This window comes from Corvus moneduloides, chromosome 13, assembly GCF_009650955.1.
Source record: "Corvus moneduloides isolate bCorMon1 chromosome 13, bCorMon1.pri, whole genome shotgun sequence".
Taxonomy (NCBI): Eukaryota; Metazoa; Chordata; class Aves; order Passeriformes; family Corvidae; genus Corvus; species Corvus moneduloides.
In genome coordinates this window covers 11,638,284-11,649,959 of record NC_045488.1, presented here as the reverse complement: position 1 = coordinate 11,649,959, position 11,676 = coordinate 11,638,284, and the positions used below count along the sequence as shown (strand labels likewise).

The window sequence follows — 11,676 nt, the reverse complement described above, 5'->3', positions numbered from 1 at the left end:
TTTAAATTTTTTTTTTTATATATATTTGGCTTTAAATTCTTGAATAAATCTGTCCTGGCTGTAAAAAGAACAAAGGTCTTACCTGTCACTGAGCTCTTGGGTGCATTACTGGGAATGACCTTTGTTACACAAACCTAAAGATGCTGCTTGTGTCCCAGTTCCCTGTTATGGCAACACCCCAAACTGTCAATTTGGGTCCTTAAATACATTCTTGCAACAGCCTGATGTGCTCACGAGCCTCAGTTTTCAAATCAAAGTTTATTAAAATGTCAAAAACAGACCTTACAGTTTCACATGGGAAGGGGAGGGCATACATGGGACAGTAACAAACGCAGTAATGCTGCTGGGGAAAGCCAGAGGTGGCACAGCTGGGCAGGGATGGACAGCTGGGGAGGAACTCTAAACTCTAAACACAAACAGGCTCCTATGGATCATCCAGGGACAGAGCTGGGGGTGTCCCAGCACGGACACCGCGGGGCTGCCCTGGGGCCCATGGGCTGCAGCGAGCACGAGATGAACCCACCAGGTGTGGAGGGAGCACAAGAGGAACCAAACAGGCCTGGAGGGGGCAAAGATGACCCAGCCAGTTCTGGAGGAACAGTTTTTGGTTTTTAAAGCCTCATCAAGCCCCGAGGAGCACAAAGGGCCCGTCTGAGACCCTGACTTGGTGCAGCAGCAGCACCACGGCTCCCAAGGGCTCGGGGGACTTCGTGCTCAGCTCTGTTCTCGCATCACAAACTCCTCATTTCCAGCAATCATCAGCAAAGAGCAGATGGAAGATTTAATGCTCTGAGTCCTTGATTACCCCTTCTGCTAAAAATTAAATACTGGATTCATCTGACTATTCGAGAAAGACACATAAATACAAAAGCATGTACATAGTAAAAAACATTGAACTTCTCAACCACATCGCTTGGGCCACCACTAGAGAGGGCCTGGTTCTCATCCTAGCTTAGCATATCCATGAAATTCCCTCCTCCTGCCTGTCCAGTACCTCAGAGAACCAGGAAAGCTCCTGGATGCTTTGTGATATGGCTGAAGTCCTTCACTGAGCTGCGTTCTTCCTGCTTTTCCAGTTAGGAAGCAGCTCAAGGCACAGGTGTCACCACTTGGTGCTTGAGATGAGTCCTGAATACCCTTCACCCTGCAGAGGAGTCCTGCAGGGCTCAACTATGCTGATCCAAGGGGGAGGAAACTGAGAGTAACTCAGGGGTCCCCTCAGCCTTTTCCTGGCACTCAGGGGCAGCCAGAGCTCCCGGGAAATGCCTTATGATGGGATTTCTCCATCTTTGTGCATATGCACACTGATTGCTGGAGATTAAATCAAATGGGCAGCGCTGGATTACTTCTAAGACAAGCTTAACACAAAATACAACCTGCAATTCAATACATTACTAATAAACAGATCACCACAGCCGTGGAGAAGCACAGGGCCATCGGTGTCCTCTGCCAGCAGCCTGTGTGCAGCTACACCCATGGAAGAGTCAAAGGTCCTGCTACTGACTCTGTAGGAGCAAAAATGGGTGAAATCCTGGTGAAACAAGCCAAGCCTGCCATGAAATGAGAGGATATTCCAGCCTGGAGCTGCCATCTGAGCCAGGGCATGGCTGCTCCCATCCCTTTGAGCTCCACACCAAAGCTGCTTTAGTCAAGTTGTAGGAAAAATCAGGGCCTCCTGTGCCTTCAGGGCCCTGCTGCCCCCAGCAATCCCAGCCCAATCCCTGTCCTTAGTGGCCATAGGAATGGGAACTTCCTTCCATCTCTGCATCCATGACCATCCAAGGCAGCGTGGGCAGAACGTCCCTGGGCTCACCTCAGCCCCAGGCCCATCCCATCCCTTGTCCAGGGCACAGGACTCTGCTGGGCTTTCCAAGGTGACTCCAGAACCAACAGAGCTTTTATGAATTAGTGAGCAGCAAACAAAGGGGAGAGAGGAAATTAATACTGGAGTGGAGATAATCTCCCCTTTATCTCACTGCACTGCTGGGCCAGCTCACATTTTCCACTGGAAGTCATTTTACTTAAGGGATGATGAGGGGAGATTAACCAAAGTTTTTATGCATCATCTGAATGCTGGGTTTCAAAAGGCCTCCATTAATAATGGTCAGCAATTAACTATCCTTTAGCAAGGAGCTGTAGCTCTGGTTCCCAGCAGAAATCCAGGTTGGTGAGGAGGTGACTCTGTGTGCAAACTTCGTATCAAAGCTGGGATTTGTTCCCACTTGTGGCCTCTGGATCAGGTTGGGCTCCTGCTCACACCATCACCTATAATCCCTGGCTCTGGGATTTCAGATGTCATTTTTGTTGTTAATACACGAGGCACCAGAGTCCAAATTCCCCTGTGATTATGAGGACAACAACATTTGTCACCAAAATAAGCAAGTAAGACACTTATGGAGGAAACCTGGGGCCATTTTAGAGAGCAGATTTTTTCCCTCTCATTAAAACAGCCAAAAGTCAAATATTTCTACAAAATTCAGGATAAATTTTTCTTTGCAGCTATGTTAGAAACCTGTATCTGAACCAGTGCTGAACCAATCCATGGTGACAACAGATCTGCTTTGTAAATGGCCCTAAAAAATCGTATTTTATATGGCTCTTTCCTTGCCCCAGTCTGTGCAGTCAGAGCTGTAACTCAGATCAGACACACTGTAAAATTTAACAAATTAAACATCCTAAAAGCCTCCACTGCTGCTACTGCTGTGCTGCACAGGAACAGCTCCAGTCCACATTCAGTCACAGGATATTCCAAAGTGCCTGTGTCATCAGGAGCATGTCCACCACTGAGAGTCTTCCTCAGAATTTACATTTCAGATGTTTAAAAACGGCGATTTCTTGTTTCTGGAAGGAAACTCCCTAATCCATCCCTTCATCTGCATTGCAAGCAGAAGCAGTAGCCTCTGGGATCTGTTCCGGTGGCATCTCATCCTCTCAGCTCCAGAAGTGGTGGGTTTGGCAAACCAGGAGAGGCTGGCAGAGGTCTCAGAAGAACAAGCAGTTGGAAAAGCAGGTGCATGGGAATTCCTGGTGGGTGTTTGATCCAATCAGTTCCCCCAATGGATCAGGGCACTCCCACAGCTGCCCCCATGCACATCTGGGAGCACAGAAGTTTGCAGGACTAAAGCTTTATCAAAACCATCCTCAAGTCCATCCCAGTCAGTCCTTCCCACAGCCACATCCAGCTTGTTTGTCTTTCATAGATTAAAAAACAAGAAAAAAAGATTTCCATAGGAAACTGATTATCACTTTCTCCCCTCCCCCTCTAATATTTTGGCACAAATGCATAAGATATTCACTGCAGATATAAAGAAACAGATAATTGGACAGCACTGACAAAGTTATGAGACTTATTTGGCAAATGTGAACCATAAAAACAAGTGCTAAGGGTTTTTTTCCAGTTGTGGAAGTTGTTTGCCACGACAGTTGCTGCAGGGAAAAAAAATATTAAACAGTCTGGAGCATGTATGTTTAAAATGAACATTTTATAATACAAGTAAATACACACTCTCCCATTTTCTCCAGGCAAAAACACATCTTAGAGCATTTTCATCAGCTGGAACAAGTTTTACACCGAGGGGTGGTTGTGTCTGAGATGTCCTGGCTGTTGCATGTGACAGCACAGGATCCCCCCTCCAGGGGTGCTCCACACTGGCAGCCAGGACCTGCTCATTCCATCCCCGCTCCACCTGGACACGGAGCCCACGGAGCCCCTCGGGCTTTGGGAGAGGCAGAGACTGGGAAAACACAACCCAGACTTGCTGTAGTTAATGCAAACAGACTGCAGAGAACAGAGCTTTAACTGCTCCAGGCAGGGCTCCCCACGGGACAATTGTCCATCTGGGAGCAGCTCCAGTCAAAAATCACTGCAGCAACACCAGAAAGAGCCTCAGATTGGGCTTTTTGCTCCACGTGAATCCAGGCTGATCCAAGAGGGCATCATCCCTCGGGCACCAGGCAAAGCTCTGCCTCCTTGCTGGCAGTCCAGTATGGGAAATTCCTTCCTTTTTGGAACATTCCTGTGGGAATTTGTTCTTTTGGGTGTTTGAAATGCCTCCTTCCCCCCGTGCTGCTCCAGTGCCAGGTGTGGATCAGGTGGATGGTGAAGGAATGCATGAGCAGGAGCCACCCCAGAGTCCTATGGGGTCTGGTGTTTCCATCCCGGAGTCCCACAGGCTCTGGTGTTCCTGGGATGCTGCAGGACCCGAGTCTGGATTTGTGTGAGGGAAAGGGAAAGTTTCCTGGGAGCTGAGATGGCTCCTGTGCGCTCACACAGCCCAGAGCCAGGCGGGCACTGCCTGCTCTCCACTGAAACAACATCCAGCTCTTTATCCTCACAAACTCCAGCTCCAAATTCCAACTGCAGCGGCCCTGGAGCATCCCAACCAAAGTGCCGACAGTTTCAGTGGAAGTGGCTTAAATGGGTATTTAAAAACAACAACAAAACAAAGAAAACCCACTTATTTGTTTTGAAGCAGATTTTTTCTCATCGCTTGAATAACTGGGGAGTTGTTTACTATGCCTTTCCCTAAGGGTTTTCCAGAGTCTCTGCTCCCCCCACGGGCCCCCAGGAGGAGTTTCCTTAGGAGACGCTGGAGCAGCGGATGCTGGGGGAGCCCATCTGTGTGAGGACCTTGTCCAGCCACTGCAAGGGGCCGTTGAGGTGCAGCTCGATCCAGCAGGGAGTGCTGGTCACAGTCTGCCTCCTGCCAGGGGGGAGAGAACACAGAACAACACAAATGTGACTGACAGAACTTGACAAATGTAAAAGGTTTCAAACTCCTGAGCATTCCTTCCTGCTTACACAACCATCCTGGCCAAAAGAATGTTTCTCCTCCGGAACAGCCTCTGGCCTGTGCTGCTGGTTTCTTTTAAAAACCCACCTTGTCCCTTCACATTTGTTATGATCCCAGAGGAGCAACCCGCTATTTACTGCTCAGATTCCTGGGAACAGGCAGCTGATTCCCTGAAGGGACAGGAAGGTTTTGATCTAAGCAAAATCCTTCGTTTTTCCTCTGCAGACCTTTCCTAGTTAGACAGCAAGGTAAGTGTTCACCTAATACGTTCAGTTTCCCTATGCACAGGACAAGGGTATTCACTGTTTGTTGTATCCTTGGGTTTCAGTAGAGCGTCGAAGTGCTGGGAAGAGCTCACCCTGAGCCCTTCAGATTCCCTCCTGTATCCATGGGCCCTCCTGGGCCAGAGCTCGCCACACTCTGACCTTCCCCTGCACAAATCCCTGTTCCCCTCGCCTCTGTCATTCCCCTTGAGGCCAGACCCCACGGATATCTCCAGACGGCAAAGCACGAAGAGATGGGGAGGAAAAGAAGGAAAGGGAGACCAAGACACAGAGCAAGCGGCTCTCCCTCCTCTGCCGAGGCATGGCCGAGGTCTTGTTCCAGGCAGAGAGGCTGTTCCAGGCAGGGACAGCTGCTGTGGAGGAGGGAGATTACAAAGCAAGAGAAACAGCCTGGGAACAGCCTTGCTTTACACCCTCATTTCCCACAGAAGCTGTCCTTGGAATCTGGCGGTGGGAGGGAGAACCTGAAATCTGTGGGGCCTAGGGACAAACCAGGGGTGGAAAGGGGACCTTGTGCTTGGGGGGGTGCTCTGAGCTCTCACCACCATCCCTGTCCCTCTCCATCACAGGCTGCTCATGGAATTGGCTTCTCCCCCTTCCCTGTACCAAATCCCTGGCTCAGGAGTACTAAACACCCCCCCTCCAGACAGCCCAAGGGTGAACCAGGAATCAGAGAACGGCACTCTGGATGCTGCTCCCACAGTAGCATCTCCACCCCTGAATCACCAACCCAGCGTGCTCTGACAGGGGCAATCAGATGGGGAATTTTGTCACAAGGAAAGGCAGGACGGAGAGAGCAGCTCCGGTGTGAGCGCAGGGTTTCGGTGCCTCCAGAGCCCCACAGGGATCCCTGACTTTCCGTAAGTCACGCTTGTCTGGAGCTCATTAGGGCCTGGCTGGGAGCCAGCCCTGAACTGCTCTGGCCCGAGCTCAGGACAATTTCAAAATAAAATGGACTCCAAACATCTGGAGAAATGAAGAAAGTGGCAGAGTAACGTGCAGGGCCCGGGCTCCAGCTGATCCTGAGGCATCTCCCCCTCCTGCACAGCCACAGGGAGCAGTGGAGCAGCCCCGGAATGGCAGTGACCCCATGGAACTTTGAGTAAGGCCACAGCTTTAAAGGGTGCAGAGTCAAATATTTCCACATCACTCTTGGCTTAAATCCTCACCAGCTTTCCTTCTCAGAAAACAACATCCATTTTCCATTGAATTTCATCTCCCCTGCTTGTACCATTGATCCCTGATTTCTCTCCCTCGGCTGTTTGCTCCCCAGTGGAGTGACAGAGCAAAGCTATGGAATAACTGTTCCCACAGCATCTCCACTGTCCCTGTGGGGTCAGAGTAACCACATCATCCATCCCACACACCAAACCTCCTGCACCTCTGTTTTATTCTCAGTATTCACTGGGAAAAACAGTGATCCTGCTGCTCCCACATTCTCCCACTTGCCCTGTGGCAAGCCCTAAGGAAAGGATCAGGAGATTTAACTGTAATTTTGCAGCAACCCTCCCAGTTTTTTCAAATAGAAATTTTCAAGCCAATCTCCTTTATTTTAATCCCATTAGTCCCTGATAAAAAAAGCATTGAATCCAACCCATGGGAACCACTCACACTCACACTGTACTTCCACAAGGGCCCGGAGGGACAGGACACAGGGAATGGCTTCCCACTGCCAGAGGGCAGGGATAGATGGGATATGGGGAAGGAATTCCTGGCTGTGAGGGCGGGGAGGCCCTGGCACAGGGTGCCCAGAGAAGCTGTGGCTGCCCCTGGATCCCTGGCAGTGTCCAAGGCCAGGCTGGAGCACCCTGGGATAGGGGAAGGTGTCCCTGCCCATGGCAGGGGGTGGAATGGGATGAGCTTTAAGGTCCCTTCCAACCCAAACCATCCCAGGATTCTATAATCCTGTCTTGATAAAAGTGCAATCTTAAGACACTCAAACCATCAAATACAGATCTAATTTTAAGGAAAAAATGTAGTAATTCCTACATGGACCATGTGGATTTATGTGCTGTGCTCCAGGTCAAGCTCTTGGTTCGTACCAGAGTGACCTTTCAGGTGTATCCCACAAAGAGACCAGATCAACCCATTCCCAAGAGCCACAACCCATCTGTGTTCCTGAACAGACACTGGGCTGACTCCCTGTTTTCAAAGTGGAGCAACATCTCTGCAGGACTCTCCCAGTTGGGAATTGAGGAGTGGCAGGAGCAGAGCCCAGTGGGATCCCGACCTGTACTCGGCGCCCCAGCCCTTGACGAAGCTCATGCGGATGGTGCACATGCGGGTCAGCTGGTACACGGCCTCGAAGCCCTGGTTCACCGACTGCGCCAGCAGAGCAGCGAACTCCTGGTTGTTAAAAATCTTCAGGTTACAGCCTGTGGGAAGGAACACAGCAAGGACAAGCACTGGCTTAACAGGACTGAGAATTACATCTCTTCCGGAGCAACTCAAGGCTGCTTTCCCATGTTCTCAGAGCACCTGGTGCCACACAGCTCCAGAGACAGGAACTGAGGCTGCCACATTTTCACAGGAAGAAGAAAAAGGAGAGGATTCTGAATGTTGGAGGCCCCCAGCAGATTGTGACCAGCTTGTGAGACCAGACTTGGGATCCTGCTGTGGAACCTCCTCCTCCTGGATATTTCCCTCCCCTTGTAATTTAAAGCCTGACTATGACTGAACACTCAACAACAGAGATCCCTGCAGGCCCTGGAGAGGAGGAGTGCACAGGCTAAAAATAGGAGCTCCCTGGTGCTGGATTTACACGGAGTCTGTCACAGAATGGGGAAGTTCTGAAGCGAAACCACTCTGACACACCAGGAAACAGCTCTGAGAGTTAAAGAGGCTGGCAGGGCTGGTGGCAGGGCTGGTGGCAGGGCTGCTCCTGCTAAAATCCTCTCTTCTGTTTCACTATCACGTGCCAATCACTTTGCTTTTAAAACTGAAGTTTTTCCTCTGATGTTTAGCCCCAGCTAAATGACTGAGAACAACTTATTCAACTGTTCTTAGGGGAAAAAGGTGAAATATAATAACATCCTTCATAGTTTAGATAAATAAATGCCCCCCCCTCTTTAAAAAAGTGTTGCTACATCTGCTTTCTCCCAGATAACCATAAACAAGTTAAACTCTCAAACCAGGCACTCAGCTAAGGCTCATTTGGGATTACACATGGGCCAAGGCCGAAAAACAACATTTGGAGTGGGACGAATGTGTTTTGCTAAAGATCACTCGTGAGCCTCCTCTCCTGGGCTGGATTCATCTGGTGTGGAGCAAAGGGTGACCACAGCAGCTGCAGGAAGCACTGCCCACTTCTGGGATCAGGGAAGAGCCCAGGGGCTGCAGTTTCAGGGAGTTTGAAGGGAAGCAAACAAGAAGTTTGAAGGGTGAAAGCGTCAGGGCCAGGTTGAGCTCAGGGAAGGAGGAATAAACTCCAGGAGGATCCCAGTGCTGGATCCCAGCCCTCAGGAGTGCTTGGGAACAGGTCTCTCCATGGGGAGGAGTGGGAATGACTCAATCCTGTCAACAAGGGAATGAAGAAACTGCCTCAAACCCAGAAGAAAAGGCAGCCAAAGACTGTGGCAAAAGTGGGGAGAGCTGGCGTCCAAAAACTGTGCCTGAGCTGGGTCCTGAGCGGAAATGTGGGCTCTTCATGTCTGCAGATGTTGACTCCAGCCAGGGTGGACTCTTGTGATGTGGTGGAGAATTAAGTCATAATTTGCAGCACTGGCAGCTGCATCTGAGAAAGGAAACCCATTAGGATGGGCCAGAGCTTGGAGTATATGGATCTCCTCTTAAAAGAAAAAAATTCAAATATTTCTAAACAAAGAAGTTCAGTTTTTAAATATATACAGGCTTTTAACTGCAAAAAAGCCAGCTTGTGTAAGCTTAGCTAAACAACCAAATTCCATTTCAAACAGCATCTCCTCTCTTACCAGCTTTTTGCATTTATCTAACAAAAAAGCCTGTCCTTCCTAGACAGATTAAATAAATTATCTTGTAATCTTTCAGCAAAAATTTTAGACTGTAACCAGAACAACCAGGTGTCTGCAATGTGATCTCTTTAGAACAAACTAATTCCCAGAGGAGGGAGGGGATTTCACTACAGAACAGAAAAAAAAGTAACCATTTAAATCTATTACGGGTGAATCTAAATTAAGAGAAATTTCTTACCATTACTTAGAGGCACAAACAAAATTATCAATGTGTCTATCAGATAACTACAATACAACAGGGGGCTGATAAAAAACACTGAAGGAACAAGTGGCAGATTCTGCTCTAAGTTGTGCTTAGATTCTGTTCTGTTGGATGAACGTAGTGCAACTACTGGAGCCTACACAGCTGCTTCCTTCAGCAGTACCTTCATCCCTTAGGCTATAAAAATGCAACGCCCTGCTGGAATTGTCAAGTGGCTCTTTAAAGGGTAAAATAGATTTTCCAAAGAGTTTGTGGACTCCCCATCCCTCGAAGTGCTCCAGGCCAGGCTGGATGGGGCTTGGTGCAGCCTGGGGTAGTGGAAGGTGTGACAGGGGATGAGCTTTACTGTCCTTCCAATCCAACCCATTCCATGATCTTATAAGAAGTTCCCGAAGCCCGGAGATCCCCGCACCCATCCCTACCGTGACAAGGAGCAAGGCTGCCCCGGGCAGGTGCCCGGTGCGTCTCTTACCCGGGGGGATCTTGCAGACGGTGGCCGGGTGCCAGCCGTAGCGCTGGTTGCAGTTCGGGGACTGCACGAAGATGGCGCTGTCGCTGAGGCACTCGGCGAACACCTCCCCGCCGATGTAGTACAGCCTCACGCCGCGGCCTGCAACACAGCCACGGCATCAGCGCCGAAAACACCGGCAAGTGCCCCAGGGGCTGCGACAGCTCCCTCAGCCAGCTCTAAACCCGCAGCTCAGCTACCCATGATGGAAACTCTGTCCCACTGGACATTCCCGGAAACTGCTCCGTGAGCCAGGTGAGCTGAGGGAGGCAGGAGCACCGACTCCAGTTGGAATTGTACCTCCAACCCCAGCCAGGCGGTCCCTCCAAAGCAGCTCCCTCCAAAAACACACTGGTATTTTTCATATGAAGGTTCTATCAGTCAACACATGAAAGTCACCATTTCAATCAGTTAACACATGAAAAATCCTAATTTCTTCTGAAAGTCATCCCAGCTGGACATGACTGTTTGGGGATTTACTCAATGACTTAGAATGAAATTCCACAGCACTTCCAAATCCTTGCCTTTTGCTGGAGATGACTTTGTGTACAAGGACACACATACATTGCCCATAGGTGTTTACACAAATCATTAAAATCTCAGTTAGTAAAGGAACAAAGTTGAAGAATACATTTTGCTGCTCACATAAACGTTTGCTGTGGTCTCACATTCTTGTTTGAATGTGTTGCTTTCATCCTTCCACAGAGCAGAAGGAGTCTGCTGCATTTAAAATCTGATTTCTGAATCTTGGTGGGTTTGGGGGTTGGAGTTTTTTTGGTGCTAGAAATAATCTTCAAAACAAGTGAGGAAAGATTCTCCTGTGCAAGAGGGAGGATTCTCCTGTTGCTCAGGAAAGGGGAGCCAAATTAGGACAAAAATCAGGTTCATTTTTGATAGGAGTCAGCAGAAAACAGTAAAGAATAAGCAATTTTGCTTTTTAGTAAAATTGTAGAAATTTGGGATGTTCTTCTTAGCACAAGTTTAACTGAAAACAAATTGGATGGGACCTTGCAGGAAAAGTGGAAATTGAGATAACAATTAAGGAACTCAGTTTCCCTTTATAAAAGGTCAGTCAGAAAATCAAACAGTGCAGGAGGGAAAAGGAACACACAAAATTATCCCTGACATCCCTCCAGATACACAGAGTGTGTGAAATGGTTTAAATTCTATTACATGCAGCAATTTTAGTGTTTCTTAGTGCATTTTTGTATTACGATTACATAAAAAAACCACAATTAGGGTTGTTTTATGGGAGATCAGCCTGCTGGAATCCATGGATATTCCCATCCCAGTGCTCTAAACCTGCTAATTAAGAGGTTTTTGTGGAGGTCTCCCCCTTCCCCCCGGAAAGCCACGGACAGCAGGCAGCAGGAGTTACCGATGTGTCGCCTCGTGAGCTCCACGGCCGCGTTCCTGTTGACGTTGGACAGCAAACCGAGGCAGAAGCGCTCGGAATTGGAGGGGTCAGTGAAGCCATCCACGGTCATGGAGGGCTGGGAGGCGTGGAAAGTCTCTCCCACCCTCTGGTTGAGCTCGTAGTAGGATATGGAGCACCAGAAGGCCGGCTCGCAGTAGGTCACAGGCTGCAGATCTGCACCAAACAAAAGCCAAATCAGCCACAGGAAGGGAAAGGGGGAAAAAAAACCCCAACTGGTTTGGAATATTGTTCTGCTCCATTCCTCAGGCTCACTTTAACCAAACTTTCATTTTAATGGAGCACAGCAAGGAGGTGACATCACCCCTGGAGCTTCTGGCACGTGGAGCAATCACAAATAGTCAAAGGCATTACTCCCTTAGCAAGTGGGGCGTCACTGAGCAGCCTCACACCTGGGAGAAATTAAATAAATAAACTCCACTTTACTATGAAATGTGGGATCACTTTTAGGTAGCCAGTTCATTA

At 49.0% G+C, this 11,676-nt stretch overlaps 1 protein-coding gene across 2 annotated transcripts in view; it reads right to left on the bottom strand.

The window, feature by feature from the left end:
- Window positions 1-239: 239 nt before the first annotated feature.
- The window catches only part of SMAD3 (SMAD family member 3), a 68,396-nt gene continuing 56,959 nt past the window's right edge, over window positions 240-11,676 (bottom strand). For both annotated transcript variants that reach the window (XM_032123446.1, XM_032123445.1), the window contains exons 6-9: window positions 11,155-11,367; window positions 9,741-9,878; window positions 7,308-7,452; window positions 240-4,703 (exon numbers count right to left, since the gene is read on the bottom strand). In XM_032123446.1, the coding sequence (XP_031979337.1) occupies window positions 4,580-4,703; window positions 7,308-7,452; window positions 9,741-9,878; window positions 11,155-11,367 (620 nt within the window). In that variant the 3' untranslated portion in view covers window positions 240-4,579. The remainder of the gene's footprint in view (window positions 4,704-7,307; window positions 7,453-9,740; window positions 9,879-11,154; window positions 11,368-11,676) is intronic.